This window comes from Saccoglossus kowalevskii, chromosome 9 (genome assembly GCF_978046115.1).
Source record: "Saccoglossus kowalevskii chromosome 9, keSacKowa6.1, whole genome shotgun sequence".
Lineage (NCBI taxonomy): Eukaryota > Metazoa > Hemichordata > Enteropneusta > Harrimaniidae > Saccoglossus > Saccoglossus kowalevskii.
In genome coordinates this window covers 25179210-25194133 of record NC_140649.1, presented here as the reverse complement: position 1 = coordinate 25194133, position 14924 = coordinate 25179210, and the positions used below count along the sequence as shown (strand labels likewise).

At 35.0% G+C, this 14924-nt stretch overlaps 2 protein-coding genes across 2 annotated transcripts; both read right to left on the bottom strand.

The window, feature by feature from the left end:
• Positions 1 to 1012: 1012 nt before the first annotated feature.
• On the bottom strand, positions 1013 to 2746 carry LOC146739014 (uncharacterized). Its single transcript, XM_085504035.1, has one exon. The coding sequence runs from the start codon at positions 2744 to 2746 to the stop codon at positions 1013 to 1015; it is 1734 nt and encodes a 577-aa protein (XP_085360161.1).
• A 1156-nt stretch (positions 2747 to 3902) lies between these two features.
• Positions 3903 to 14252, bottom strand: LOC100366431 (coiled-coil domain-containing protein 24-like). The gene is made up of 10 exons (XM_085503791.1): positions 14109 to 14252; positions 12458 to 12759; positions 11032 to 11192; positions 10731 to 10804; positions 9636 to 9738; positions 8694 to 8786; positions 7455 to 7582; positions 6841 to 6940; positions 6246 to 6423; positions 3903 to 5164 (listed from the first exon to the last, which is right to left on the bottom strand). The coding sequence occupies exons 2-10, from the start codon at positions 12611 to 12613 to the stop codon at positions 4988 to 4990; spliced, it is 1170 nt and encodes a 389-aa protein (XP_085359917.1). The 5' UTR covers positions 12614 to 12759; positions 14109 to 14252; the 3' UTR covers positions 3903 to 4987.
• Positions 14253 to 14924: the final 672 nt, after the last annotated feature.

Here is a 14924-nt window from a genome sequence, read left to right as displayed (position 1 = left end):
CGCTTTCTGTGTGTGTCTTGATGTCCTGACATATTGGCTGTGAGAGGGGCAGACTCTGTACCATGTTGACTGACTCTATTTCCACTTGCGGATTTTTTGGTGGCTGATCTGTCAAATATGCTCGGCTCAGTGTGTCAGCCAGATACATTTTCTTCCCTGGGTGATATACTAAGTTAATGTCATATTGTTGCAATCTTAGTAACATTCTCTGTAATCGCTTTGGTGTGCTATGCAGTGGTTTCTTTATGATAACTTCTAAAGGCTTATGATCAGACTGTACTGTGACCTCTCTGCCGTAGGTATACTGGTGGAACTTTTCCACTCCGAACACAACAGCTAACATCTCTTTTTCAATCTGAGCATATCGCTTCTCAGTATCTGTCAGGGCTCGGCTCGCGAATGCTACTGGCTGACCTTTCTGTGTCAATGCTGCGCCTAGTCCTGCTTCTGATGCATCTACTTGTAATGTAAGTTCTTCTTTTTCATCATAGTACTTCAGCACAGTATGGTCACTAACTAGCTGTTTGATTCTTTCCATGGCTTTGTCGTGTATTTCCAACCAACACCACTCAGTTCCTTTCAGCGTTAGATCTCTAAGTGGTTTGCATTCTTCACTTAGTTTTGGTATGAATTTGCTTAGGTAGTTTACAAAGCCTATGAATCTCTGTACTCCCGCTACATCTTCAGGATTTTCCATTTGTCTCACTGCCTCAACCTTCTTCGGATCTGGTAGGAGTCCTTTTTCTGAGATGATGTGTCCAATATATGGAACTTCGCTTAATCTGAGCTTGATTTTCTCTATGTTGAGTTTCAAGTTGCGTTCTCTGCAACGTTTCATCAAGGCTTTCAACTTGATGTCATGATCTGCAGTGGCTTGTTCAACCGTATCTCCAACTCCATAGATCAATATGTCGTCCACTATGGACTTGACTCCTGGAAGACCCTCAATGGCTTGATCTTGTCGACGTTGGTATTCCTCTGGTGCCGTTGAAATACCAAAGGGCATTCGTAACTAACGGTAGCGGCCAAAAGGTGTGTTGAAGGTGGTCAGATAAGAGCTCTCTTCATCAAGTTCTATGTGCCAAAATCCATTCTTGGCATCCAATACCGTGAACACCTTTGCATTATCCAAATCGGGCAGTATATCATCTATGGTTGGCATTGGATAATGACTTCTCTGGAGGGCAGTATTCAGGTCTCTGGGATCTATGCAGATTCTAATTTTGTCTGGTCTCACGACTGCCACTAAGCTTGAAACCCATGGTGTAGGTTTTGTTACTTGAGCTAAAATGTTTTCATTCACAAGCTCGTCCAGTTTCTTCTTCATTGGACCTTTGATGGCTACTGGCATTTTCCTGGGTGCATGTACAACTGGCTTTACATTTGTGTCTATTTTCAAATGGTACTTCCCTTCAAGTAATCCAGTTCCTTCAAAAACGTCGGGATATTCATTTAGAAGTTGTGCTGGTGTAATTGGCTGTACACCCTGATTAGTCACCACTGCTTGCGCCTGACTTGACTTTTCTTCACTTTTGTCATTTACGGCGTGTATCTGGTCATAGCTGATCTTTACTAAACCCATTTGCTGTATTGCTCTGCTTCCGAGCAGTGGGGTACTTTGCTCATCATCCATGACTACAAATGGTGCTAAATACTTTTTCCCATTACTCGGGTTTACCATTTTCACTTTGGTATGTCCCAATGGCTTCAATGTTGCTTTGTTGTACATGATCAGTAACTTTCCAGAATCCGTGATTTCATAATCATTGATCTTGCTTAAGCATGATTTAGGAATTATGTTGCATGTTGCTCCCAAATCTAGTTGAAACTTCACAGGGTGTTTGTCTATATTCATAGTAGCAAACACTTGTTTCGCGTAAGGGCTTTCTGTTACCTTGTTCACCTCTTCATTTTCAGCTAATGTTATTGACTGGATTTCTTCATAATTGTCATCGTCACTGCTGTCTTCCGTATCTTCTGCCAAACAGTGAACCTTTTTCTGCCTTTGGTTTCTTTTCAAACACCATTTAGCGAAATGATTCATCTTCTTGCAGTAGAGACATTTCTTGCCATATGCTGGGCATTTCTCTTTGCTCCTCTCGTATTTTGTTCCACAGTATTTGCAAGTAACTGTGTCTTGTGCTTGTTTCCACTGCGGTTTCTTAAATCTATGTTGCTGCTGTTTCACTGCCATAACCATTGCTGGGGCCTCTAATGTTTTAATCTGCTCTTTGGATATTTCTGCAGCTTTGCATGTCTGTATGCATTTAGTGAGGTCCAGGTCAGATTCCCTCAGCAGTCTTTCTCTGAGTCTGGAGTCATTTATCCCACAAACTATTCTGTCTCTAATTAGTGATTCTTGTAGAGTCAGAAAATTGCATGTTGCAGCTAGGATTTTCAGATCTGTGACATATTTGTCCAGTGGTTCATTTGGCTCCTGGTTACGAGTGAAGAACTTGTAGCGTTTCACAGTTTCATTTGTCTTAGGGTTGCAGTAGCTGTCAAAAGCTTTTATTATTTCATCCAGCTTCCTGTCCTTTTCATCTCCAGTAAGTTGCATGGTTTCATAAATCTCTCTACCTTCTCTGCCAATAAGGTATAGGAAAAGCTTGCATTTCTGGCTTTCCTGTTTACCTGCCATTGCTAAATCCACATACAGCAGTAATTCTTCTTTCCATCTTTTCCAAACTAAAGATAGATTTTTTGCATTCACATCAAGCGTGTCTGGTGCTCTAAGGTGCTCCATAATGCATTAATACTTTCAACTGTATCAAGAATTACTTCAAAATTGCTGTAATGCAACTTTCTGTGAATTATTATTGTACTTCTGGGACACTGTATTTTCTTGCACAATGATTGCTGTTGTGGGCTACCGTAGCTCGCCACATACACGTGTAACAGGTGATTTCTGTGCTTTCCGTGCAATGTTCACAAAGACATATAGCTTCCAAATGGCCCAAATGTAATCACAACGATGCTATGTGCAATCGGCACTGTTCTGTATAAGGCTCGTTTACTCACAGTTTTCTGTTACCATGCCGTAATCACGCGCATTATTATCGAACGGACGGCGAACTGCAAATTGTTTCTTTCTCTGTCTTTTTAATTTTCAGTTCTTTTCCAGTCCGCCACTTCTGACACCATGTTCCAAGATCGCTTATTTTAGATAGATCTTGGACGAAAACGGAAGCGAGTACAACGTGAACAGTGTCTTTGCTGCGTCGGTAAACAACTACACTTTACTGAGTGTCGGCCATGCCGTTCAAGAACAACACAATACTACGCATGCGTACAACATTAACATAATCATGTCAAAGGTTAAATATATAAAACTACGGTATCTGAATACCACTTGTTACAATTATCACTAGTACACCTACTAAATTTAGCATCTACACATTGTGTTAGCTTTTACCAGGTATTTTGTATGTTCAAAAATGTATACCGTCCAAGCATTCACATTTGCAACAATATAACTGTTGTACACGGTTGTATGGTTCTTGTTATAACGATATAACATTTGAAAGGTCAGAGTCTACTTTGTGTAATTGTGTTCCCTGGTCTTTTTTTATTCAATGTCTATTACTTTCACTCATGCCTACTTGGCTATTCAATTTAAGAAAAATGTTATTTTAATTACATTGTTACATTATTTAGCTGATGTGTCATGACAGATGTAATGATGCTGTCAGTTCCTCTAGAGTGTGAATTATGAAATGATTACATGTCTGGGTTTCCTGTGCATTTTCCATAATTTTGTTGTAGGTGTTTTCACAGCAATTATTCAACCATCTATTAAGAACTGACAACTAGTGTATTCGTGATATGTGAACTAAAAGAGCAACAGTTATCGGATGATGAAACATTTCTAAATCATAATATAAATGCTACACAAGGCATGGTACATTATTGAAATCTTTATTCACTTCAATTCTATGTTACATATGCAGAAAAAAAAATCTGCATTGTGAAAAAGACTATATACATAAATACATACAGCAAGACAACTGAAGGATATCATTGAAAGTATGTGTATGGACGGATGGAATTTTTGTTATACCACTAGAGGGCACTATTATTGCTATGCAAAGTGAATATTATATACAAGTGCACATTTGAGACAAGACATGTGCCCCTCCAGTGATAGTCATATGTACTCAACAGTTTTATAACTATTTGGCAAAAAATACAAATGCCTAGCACATAATTATATATGCTATATATATATATATATATTTCAATTACAAAGACTAACTTCAATACTTGTCAAGGCAAAACACAAAATATAATGTTTGTAATAGTTGCACTGACAAAAAAAGGCATAGTAAAAATAAAACAGACTTTTGTAAACAATGTGTTTGACGGCCATAAATTTGATGAAACAATAAATACTATATGTCACATTGTGAAATATGTCATGCATTTATTCAAAAAACAGTGAATTCTGATATCCAAGGGCATTCAGTTTCCAGAAAACAGCTGAGGAAAGTAACTCATAAAATACAAGTGTTTTGTAGCATACTAAGGGGCTGTGGATAATTGAAATATAATCTCTTAATTTAACATTCAACCCTCCTCCCAACACCAACCCCTAAAACAAAAATTTGCAAAAAAAAAGTGCAAACATCAAAAACAAAACAACTCAGTGCGATTTTTGAGCACAGTATTTACCTTTGACACCGTCCACCTCAAACAAAGAAATTTCGTTTTCTGTGTTCGCAATTTCATTATCCACAGTCTCTCAGGTACTTGGTAGGACATCAATAAGTACCCTTCAGTTGTTATACAAAATAAAATATATAATATGCCACAATGTTACCAAACATGCATAGATGGTAGTCCATGATAGACTAGTGTTTATATACAAGGTATAGAATACTAGAATCCAAGTCGGTCTGAAATAGATCCAAATACAGCAAGTTATCATGATGTGACAAAATGCTGATAAACAGACAGGCACAAGAGTCCACAACTGCAGTGGCAATGTCTATGTAGCTCCTTGACGGTTATCCAGAACTAATTTTCTGAACCTATCGGCTGACGTTGGTCGTACAGTTGTAGGTTTCGCTGAAGATGGAGGAGAAGGTCGAAACGATGGAGATGAGGATGCTTTGTCCGGAGATGTTGTGTTCTTTGAGTTTGCATTTATAATTACCACTCTCTCCTATAATGAAACAAGAAAGTATGTCACAAAAATTGGAATAAATGTATCTGAGTTACCCATGGCTAAAGATTAGGGCTAGAAATAAATTATACTATTTTCAACTTTCTGTTCCTAGTTTCATCCAGATTTATTTCTACATGCATTTAGCTGCAATACCTAGAATACATAACTGATACTGCATTGTCTAGTTACAACAAATTGATAGGGATGAATGAGATATGATTGCATTTTTTTGAGGGTAAGCAGTAGAACTACCATTGTGTTTAAAAGGTAGTGAACACTACAACCTAGGAATAGAAGTACCTGGTGACTCATCAAGGTACTACTACATAAGCTGTGTACCGATACTTTATAACAAATGTAATTGAATTATGTGCACTTCTATTAGAAATGCACTTCTACTAGGGCAAATACAGTGATTTTTATACTAACAAACCAGTGCCAGACAATCAAGGAATTACATAATCATCCTTCTATAATTTCAAATAAGTGAGATGCACCATGGGAGTACTTACTACAATTTACCAGTCATCAACAGCAAATCACATTTAGATTCGGCAACAATACATTATGTCAGAGACTAAGATCATACCATAAATTATTCCGAGGCAAGTGGTCAATATTTAAATAGCTTCAGATCTAAAAATGTGTCCTTTCATTACTTCCTAGACTGGAATCATCCACAATCATAACTACTACAGCAGAGCATACATGTAGACCTCTTTTAACATAATCCTGTCATGCCATCAAAACCACTCATCATTACAAGTTAGCAAACTTGCTCACTAATTTGCTGATAACTTTGGTTTTGACTAAAGCAGATTTGACAAACAAAACATTATGCATAATCTTCAGTCTTGTAAAACTTTAAAATATTTTTTAGAGCTGTTTAGCATTTGATGGTTACAGAATAAAGAAAAAGATTCTTAGATTTGCTGTGAAAACCATCGCCAACATCACCAGGATGCATGACACATAATTTGAATCCTATATGCTAAGCAATCTGTGGCATTACAGGAAAGTTACAACTATTGTTGACTAACAAATAAATAAATAAATAAATAAATAACAGTATTATTACCCTGGATAATGTTGGATTCTTGACACCACTTACTGTTGATGCATTCTTCGGTAATGTTATAGTGGTAGCTTGAACAATAGAATGTGATGCTTTGAGTGGAGTTCTGGAATTCATACTACTGTAGGATGCTGGAGCTCTTTTCTTGGTATTGTTAAGTTTTAACGGAGCTGGAAGTTTCCTACATTGAAGAAGGTATCAAAGTAATTAAACATCTATCCTCGTCTACTATAATAATGGAATGATGTAAACTGTGCATGTATCAATGGAATGATGTCATCAAGTCTAGATTGAATGAAAACCAAAGTGTTTTGCTAAGCTGTAAGTCATCTTGTTAACTAACTAACTAACTGACTGAATAATTTTCAGAACTTCTGTAAGCAAGTACTTTTTACCAGAGCTATGCTTCCAAGCGCTGTCTACAGTCAATGTGAATGTTTCTAATAACGCATCAACAATATCAACTCTCTGCATACAGTTCAGAAGAATTCAAACACAAGTTGTAAAAGTAACGTAATGGTTAATTAGACATACAGTATATACATCATTTTATAGCAAAAATACTTGAATAATTGTTTTTATATAAATTAATGTTTACCTTGTTGGTGATGGGAATGACTTTTTAACACCTGGAATTTGTGGACTGTCTGTAATGTTTTCAACCACTTTCTGTAGTTTTGATCTCTCTTCTTTCAAATCTGAAAAATAACAAAATATTCTCTCAAACAACCAGGAAGCATTTGGTGTCCCAGTTTACAACATTTCGTAGTAGGGTTAATTACTGTGCAAATAACAACCAAAGATTGTCTGATATTAGACAAGTCATACAATGTGCCATAAAAAAGACACTATAGAATTCAATAGGTTCAATAGAATTCTATGTATGGAATGCAATTGAATTCTATGTATTTCTATAGAAAAATCAATTGCACTCCATTCTCTGTAGAATTTTATTTAATGTTACCAGTAATGGCAATCATATAGAATTTCATGAAAATTTGACAGATGTTAAACATAAAAAGGCAATAAAATTAGAGCCAAATTTTATAAAATTTTATTGGATTTTTTTAAACTTATTTCCATAGAAAATCTATAGGAGCAGTAAATTGCCCAAGAAACATGGATGAGATGTTGACTGTACGCTGATTAGTGATGTTATGATCACCTTTGTTTTAGATCATGATCATGATCATGCACATGATACTAACTCACCTTGTATTGTAGGTTCTCTGCTGATTGACATCACTGACTGACATCTAAAATCAGACTCCTCCTCCAGACAGTTTTGTAAAAAAGTTATATCCCTCAGCAACATTTCAACCTCATCTTCCAAAGCTTTTCTGAAAATTAAAATCAGTTTGATTACTGTAAAATCTGTATTAGAAGCCGCGGCTTCTATTAAAATGGTACAATGCAACAGAGGGGATGCGGCTTCTATTAGAGCATATACACATATGAGAAATGGTGAATTTTAGATTCTCAATTATTCAAAAAGAATGGGTGCGACTTCTATTAGGTATGCGGCTTCTAATACAGATTTTACGGTACATGCCATTCTAAATTTAAATGTACAGACAAAGCATATGTTAGTTAAGGTGCTGTTTTTCCCTCTATTTGTGCAAAATACTTTTGTAAATATCTGAATTCCAACATCAACTAACATTAACCTTTTCAACCCTTGACCCTTTAAATAGCAAAGTAAATATTTGTCAGCTTTCACAGATTAGACTCGCATAATTTCTTTTTACTTCAAAATTTTGTCTTAAGGTAGCAAGAAGGGTTTGATGACGTTTTTGATTAAAGCATTCTCTGTTTATTGTCTCATTCAGAACCGTAATTTAGCGTATATATTTCGAAAACCTGAGTATAGAAAGACAAGTTCGCCTAAACTGGAGAGTCAATGTTTACGTCATTACCACATGACCACAAATCAAGTCCATTGAAATACGTCTCCAATAATCAAAAGACCTAAAGCTAAAAAGAAATTTTCTCCATTTGGTTCAAAATTAACAAAGAAATAGTAGAAAAAATACATACAAATTTCAGTTAGTACTGTAAAATCTGTATTATTAGAAGCCGCGGCTTCTATTAAAACAGTACAATGCAACAGAGGGGGTGCGGCTTCTATTAGAACATCTACACTGATGAATTTTTGATTTTCAATTATTCAAAAGGAATGGGTGCGACTTCTATTAGAGATGAGGCTTCTAATACAGATTTTACGATAGTAGCGACTACAAGGAATTCGCCTGGTTACCTTTCTATTATTTCTTGGGTCCTTCGGCCTTCCCATACTCGAAATATTACCTTCATTTTGCTCATTAATCAAATAAATTTATTCTAATGTCAGAATAAATAGGTCAGTTACACTTTTGTCTCTGTGGCAACTAGCAGTTGGGACCAATGATATAATACAAAGGTAACCAGGATTACAAAGAGTGTAATACCTACCTGAGTTGTTGCACTACTTCATCTATCTGAAGAATATTCAAATGATCTTTAACAGCTTCTACTTGATCACTGACTGTTGACGTCATTGACAACCTGCAGAAATTAAAAAACGATTGTATACCATGAGTAATTAGTATGTCAATGGAGAGGAGAGGGGAGAGGGGGAGGTGGAAGTGATTTGGATAATCAAAATGTCAACAATAGACAGAGATGATCCAAAATGACATTTTATGTTGATTTTAAGGGAGTTTGAGCCCAATTTGAATTTTGCACTACTGCCTAAGCATGATACTGCGCTTGTGTATTATAAAATATAAATTGCTTTGAACTGTGAATAATATTACAAATCTTGGAATAATCTCACCATAGAAACCATTGCAAAAATGCAAATTTTGAACATTTTTTTACTTTTGTTTCTAACAAATTTGTTCCAATTTTTTTTAGTCATTTTCAGTATCTTAAAGGGGTTGTAACGTGCGCACATACAGGATTTAAGTCCTAAGTGATGATAACAACACATGCTAAAAAAGACACTTAAGCATGCATGCGCAGGTGATAACTCACATAATAGCCATTATTTATTTATTTTATTCATTCATTCCTTCATTCTTTCATTTATTAATTCACTTATTACCTAAAATACTGCAAGTCCCTCATATACTTAGTTTTGTTTACAAAGGCTGGGCTCAGACTAGACTAGCTTTAGCTATTTTCTGAAGCCCTTTTCACCCATTTTCTGTGACATAGACAATAATGTATTTCTTACTTCTTATTTCAGAATGAATAAACGTATTATTATTATTATTATTATAATAAAGTAATAATAAACGTATGTAGATGTATATCAAACAATGATATCATGACTCTGCAGTCTACTGATACATAACACACACTGCATATGTCTACTGAGAATTATGTAAACACTTCAACTCTAGTACTTACATATCTGCATCACTACATGGAGTGATTCTAAGCGGCGTCTCTCGACCATCTCTCACACTGGCAGCTGTTGATGGTCGTTTAGGTGTACTACTAGCACTAGAGCCTGCAAAGTAATACCAAACAAAGTACATACATCAAATAAAACAGATAATTAATCAGGCAATAGTATTTTCACAGAAATATGACAAATATGTACAAGGATTGGTGCTTATTTGCAATACACATATTAAATTGTATAACTGGCCAGGTAATGTAACTGGCCAGAAATCATCATTTCTGTACATTAGTATTTATTTAATTTCCTATGTAACTGGTGAAATAAATAAATAAAAAAAAAGGTTTATTACTACATGTACATATACTAATGACCTACTGTGAATCACTTCAATTTTGTAAAAAAATTAATTTTTGCAAATTTTGGGAGTCAGTGGCATTCACATAATTTTGTTTCCAGGAATGAAAATCAAATTTATAGCCGCAAAAATTAAATGGTTTACCAATAATATTCATTTACAAAATTCACTGTAAAATTAATAACATTCCTGATCCATAGTAGAATAGGCACTGGAATCATCATTTTAATGTTTTGATACAAATACTGCCATAAAATCTGTATTAGAAGCCGCATCCCTAATAGAGGTCGCACCCATTCTTTTTGCACTATTGAGAACCAAAAATTCACCGTTTTCATGTGTAGATGTTTTAATAGAAGCCGCATCCCCTCTGTTGTATTGTACTATTTTAATAGAAGCGGCAGCTTCTAATACAGATTTTACAGTAGCATCAATTCTAACCTGTGGTAGTTTTAATTATGTTTTTATTTTTGAATACTTCAGATTTGATAAAGTAAAACCAAATTTTGGAAAAAAATGTAGTTGCCGAAAAATATCACACACATTACTACATCACACAGGCATGGCAAACTTAATGATGGCGGTGATGCTCACAAAAGTTAATATTTTTTCTAAAAAACATACCATGCTATTCTACTATGACCATATACCTACCTACTTGTATCTCACGATAAAACAAAATCAAAATTTTTTTTTTCAATGATATTGATCAATTTTCGCTGAACACTTAGACTGTACTCACCTGAACTAGTTGTGTCATGTAATACATAGTCTAAAACATCAATATTACAATCTGCTAAGACTACACCAGAATCCCTAGAAATAAACATTAAACATTTCCATCATTAAGATAATTATAGTTTTATTTATGTAGATAATTTATCAATGTTAGCAAACTTCTAATCAAGACAGTTATGTCAGAAAATTAACATTCAACATCTAACAAAAATCAAGAAATGTTACATTCCAAATATTATATCAAAATCTTCCATGATCCCATCCTCAATATTGACTTAATTATTAGAGAACATTGGTCATCTTACCTTCCACCATCTCTTTTATCTTTTAAACTACCAAGTAGTAGACGTATATGATTTACCAGGCTTTCTCGAACCCGTGGCGGCTCTGGTAAGGGATTACTTTTTGGCACAATACTATTTGTTTCTTCTCTGAATTCTCTCCATATGTCTATCAATGTGTCTACCTGTGAATGGAATCACCAAAACATAGTGAGTGAAGTACAATTTAACTGACCATCAAGCGTAACCTCTTCTGTTTGTGCAGTTAGGATAGGGTTCTCCTAAAGTATACAATAGCATGGCAATGCGATCATGCTGTGAGAACTAGCCATCATGCCTTCATATTGAGTCACCATGCTTGGAACGTGACTGCCAAGGTAATTATTTAACAAGCTTTATTTATGAGGTATATTTTCACGAAAATCACAAGTCAGGGACAATTTAAACATGCAGCCTGTTGGCTGAGATAGCTCCGCTGTTAGCAGTCACATTTCAATTAAAGAACTGAAGATATCATTAGAAAATGAACAATATGTATAGTATGTATAGCAATCGGACTTGCTGTTTCAACAAGAATTCAAAAATGTTACTTTTTACCAAAAATGACAAAAATATTCATCAAAATTAGATAATTGAAGATATCATTACGAAATGAACAAATCTGAGAGAGGTTTACCTGAGGTACCTATATGCATAGTATCAAAGCAATCACACTTACGATTTTCAACAAGAAGTCGAAAATATCACTTTTTACTAAAAATTACAAAAATATTCACCAAAATTAGAGAATCTAAGATGTCATCACAAAATGAACAAATCTGAGAAAGGTTCACATGTAGTATCTATATATGTAATATTAAAGCAATTGGACTTGCGGTTTTTAACAAGAAGTCGAAAATATCACTTTTTACCAAAACAAAAATATTCACCAAAATTAGAGAATTCAAGATATCATCAGGAAATGAACAAATCTGAGAAAGAACAATCCAAGGTCCTTGCATATTAAATTTGAGAACATTCTGACTTTCGGTTTCGAAGAAGAAGTTGAAATTGTAAAGTTGACGACAACGGACAATCAGTAATATGAACAGCGGAGCTAAAAAAACAAAGCAATGAATTTTCACTGAGTTCACAACATGTTTTTGTTTGTTTCTCACCACATATTATAAATAGTAAAAACCTTAATTATTTAATGCAGGCGAAATACAACAGATTAAAAACTTGAATTTGAATTCAAAAATTTGAATTCAAAACATAGTGAATATCCAAGCAAAACCACATCCAATTTTTCTTCTTTTATAGCATTGTGCATTTGCAAAAAGTTGTCATCTAGTGACTATGACAAATCGACTTTACAATAAATATGTTTTCCTTTATTTTATATACTCGAAACAAGGCAAACAAAATTATCCATTCCTGGGTCTCATCAACTCATGAAAATCAGACTCACCTCAGAATGAAGTTCTAAACTTTGTTCAATCAAACTATCACCAAGAATTTCTTGAATTTCTTCCCGTTCTTCAGGAGATACATTTTCTTCAACTAGTTTCCATAGTGATGGAGGAGGCTGATATGCCTGAAGGTCATACGGTGGTATGTCGCTCATTGCCGTAGAATGTCCACAGCAAAAAAAGTGTTTGATTTTGAAACTACCAACACATACTAGGTCATGGACGATAAAGTGTTAAATCTTTTGCATTTACCTTATACCATGCACACCATTTCTGCTTGGGTTACACACCATGTTTGACACTGTGCATGAAAACAAAGAAGTGAATTTCTATTTCATTTAATCTGGCAAATAAACACACAAATTTCAAATAAGTGAAAGTTGGGTATACCACAAATAGTCAAATGTTCTTGTAGCCATGCTTTAATTCCTCTTTTGGATTATACTACATGCAGAAATTGGTTGTGTCTCCATATGTGTTTAATTTCTAAAGACAGAGGCATAGCGTACTGGCAACATGGTGGGCGTTGATTCATCCCAAAACACATTTGTCCCAAGTTGATTCAGCCGCAAGTCGATTTGTCCCAAGTTGATTTGTCCCATAAGTTGATTTGTCCCATGTTGATTCGTCCCACAAGTTTATTTATCCAAAGTCCACTACTAACTCACCCAGTACGCACACAAAAATCCAGACAACAAACAGTGCACACACTTAGCGTGCATACGTAAGTTTGTTAAGCCATCTTGTTGACGTTCATGTTATACCATTCAGATCTGATCATTGTGGTCATTGACAATCATTTGCTTGTTTTATTACAGATATATTACTAAGAATGTGATGGCTTAGTAGCACACGTCAGAAGCAACATGCAGATTTTTGTCATTTAAGCATGACTTCAAATTTAATATAGCATAATAATTACAGTTCAGTCCAATCAAATTTTGCTTTTAAATAATAAATATTTTGTTTGTGTTTATATTGTTTGTTTCAGTTGTATGAACAGTTTATTGTACACCACAGATGTCCTGCTTGATCACATCATCTACGCCTCAAGAATAACGTTTGGGTTTTTATGATACTTGCTGTTTGTGTAACTGATCCATACACCGGCAAGGATCAAATGTCGAAGATCAAATTATTACACAATATGGATGACTTTATGGCAATGATACGGCCATGCTTGTGATACATTTCAATACATTTTACACTACAGGCGACTGTGGTTGAACCCACCATGCATCATAATGTTAATAAAACAAACATAAATCGCTGAGCATATAGGAAACAAACCTATTCATATCGTGTGACGACCTAAGTATGCGGCTGGCTGTCTAAGTAGAAAATATTGCTCCGAAATGATTTATAGTAAATTCATTCAGTGCAGGACCCCTGCATATATCGTGGTAGCAGTAATTTCGGATCTTTTTTTATCATTTCTAAGCAATATTTCCTGCTAGACGTGGACAAGCAACCATACTTAGATAGTCAAGCATCAATAGCTTGAAATTTGTGAAAGCTACAAGACGAAATCAGCGAAGAAAAGTTGATCCCACAGCTGTCCCTATTACCATGTCAACATAAACAAACTAATGGCAGCTAACCGAGGTCGTCGGTTTTGTTACACATGACCGTGTAGGTGGAGTTTCTTACCTCAATATTGGCTCCAACATATTGATAACAAATGTGTAAGACTACCTATATAAATATTACTGGTACGTGTGATACCAAGTAGATGAAAATAAACTATTTTCACGAAAACCCAAAACTGCCCAGAGCCCAAATTATCCAAAATGGCGGACATGCGTGGTACGTCACAGTTTTGCGGTCCTATTACACAGTGACGTCATGCTTACCGAAAGGTAGAGAAAACGCTGAACCCAGACAAACTTGTTGAATAAAATTTCATAAATGTATTGACGGTATCTATATACATTTTTAAATGGACGCAGTTCGTGTAAATTAAACGAAACATTTCCAATCATCTTGCAACCTCAGTAATAACGCCGCCAACGGCAAGATATTAATGCCTTTCTTTTATACATCACTGGGAGCTCAGACTAATATAGAATATTACCCGGTAGTCTGAGCTGGGAGAAAGTCTTTTTTAACTCTCAATTTTTAATCAGTTTTAATTGGATTCTCAAGTACTGAATATCAGCAAACCAAATTGTGCAGCAGCCACAAGAACATCCTTTTTATGTTTTGAGAATGTGGTATTTTTTTTATGAACCGAAATAACATTTAAAATGGGTTTAACTATCAGACCATGGTCAACCTGGCATGCACAAAAGATCAATTTTCATTTTGCCAGGGCAATTCTAGTATTATAAATTCGCTACATTCGCTGGAAATTCTTATTTTTTCACTAAATCATTCCAGTGAAAATTAATTCAAAGTATTTTACAGTAACACTTGCCATAATTCTTATTTGCGGTAATACTGTAGTCTATATCTATAATTAACCCA

Bases quoted from the DNA above. Each gene is read 5' to 3' on its own strand.
- LOC146739014 (XM_085504035.1), bottom strand. From the start codon at position 2,746: ATGGAGCACCTTAGAGCACCAGACACGCTTGATGTGAATGCAAAAAAT.
- LOC100366431 (XM_085503791.1), bottom strand. From the start codon at position 12,613: ATGAGCGACATACCACCGTATGACCTTCAGGCATATCAGCCTCCTCCA. The intron at 10,805-11,031 runs GTAAGATGACCA...GTTTATTTCTAG, and splicing joins GATAAAAGAGATGGTGGAAG to GGATTCTGGTGTAGTCTTAG. The intron at 5,165-6,245 runs GTAATAATACTG...GTTTCATTATAG, and splicing joins AGAATCCAACATTATCCAGG to GAGAGAGTGGTAATTATAAA.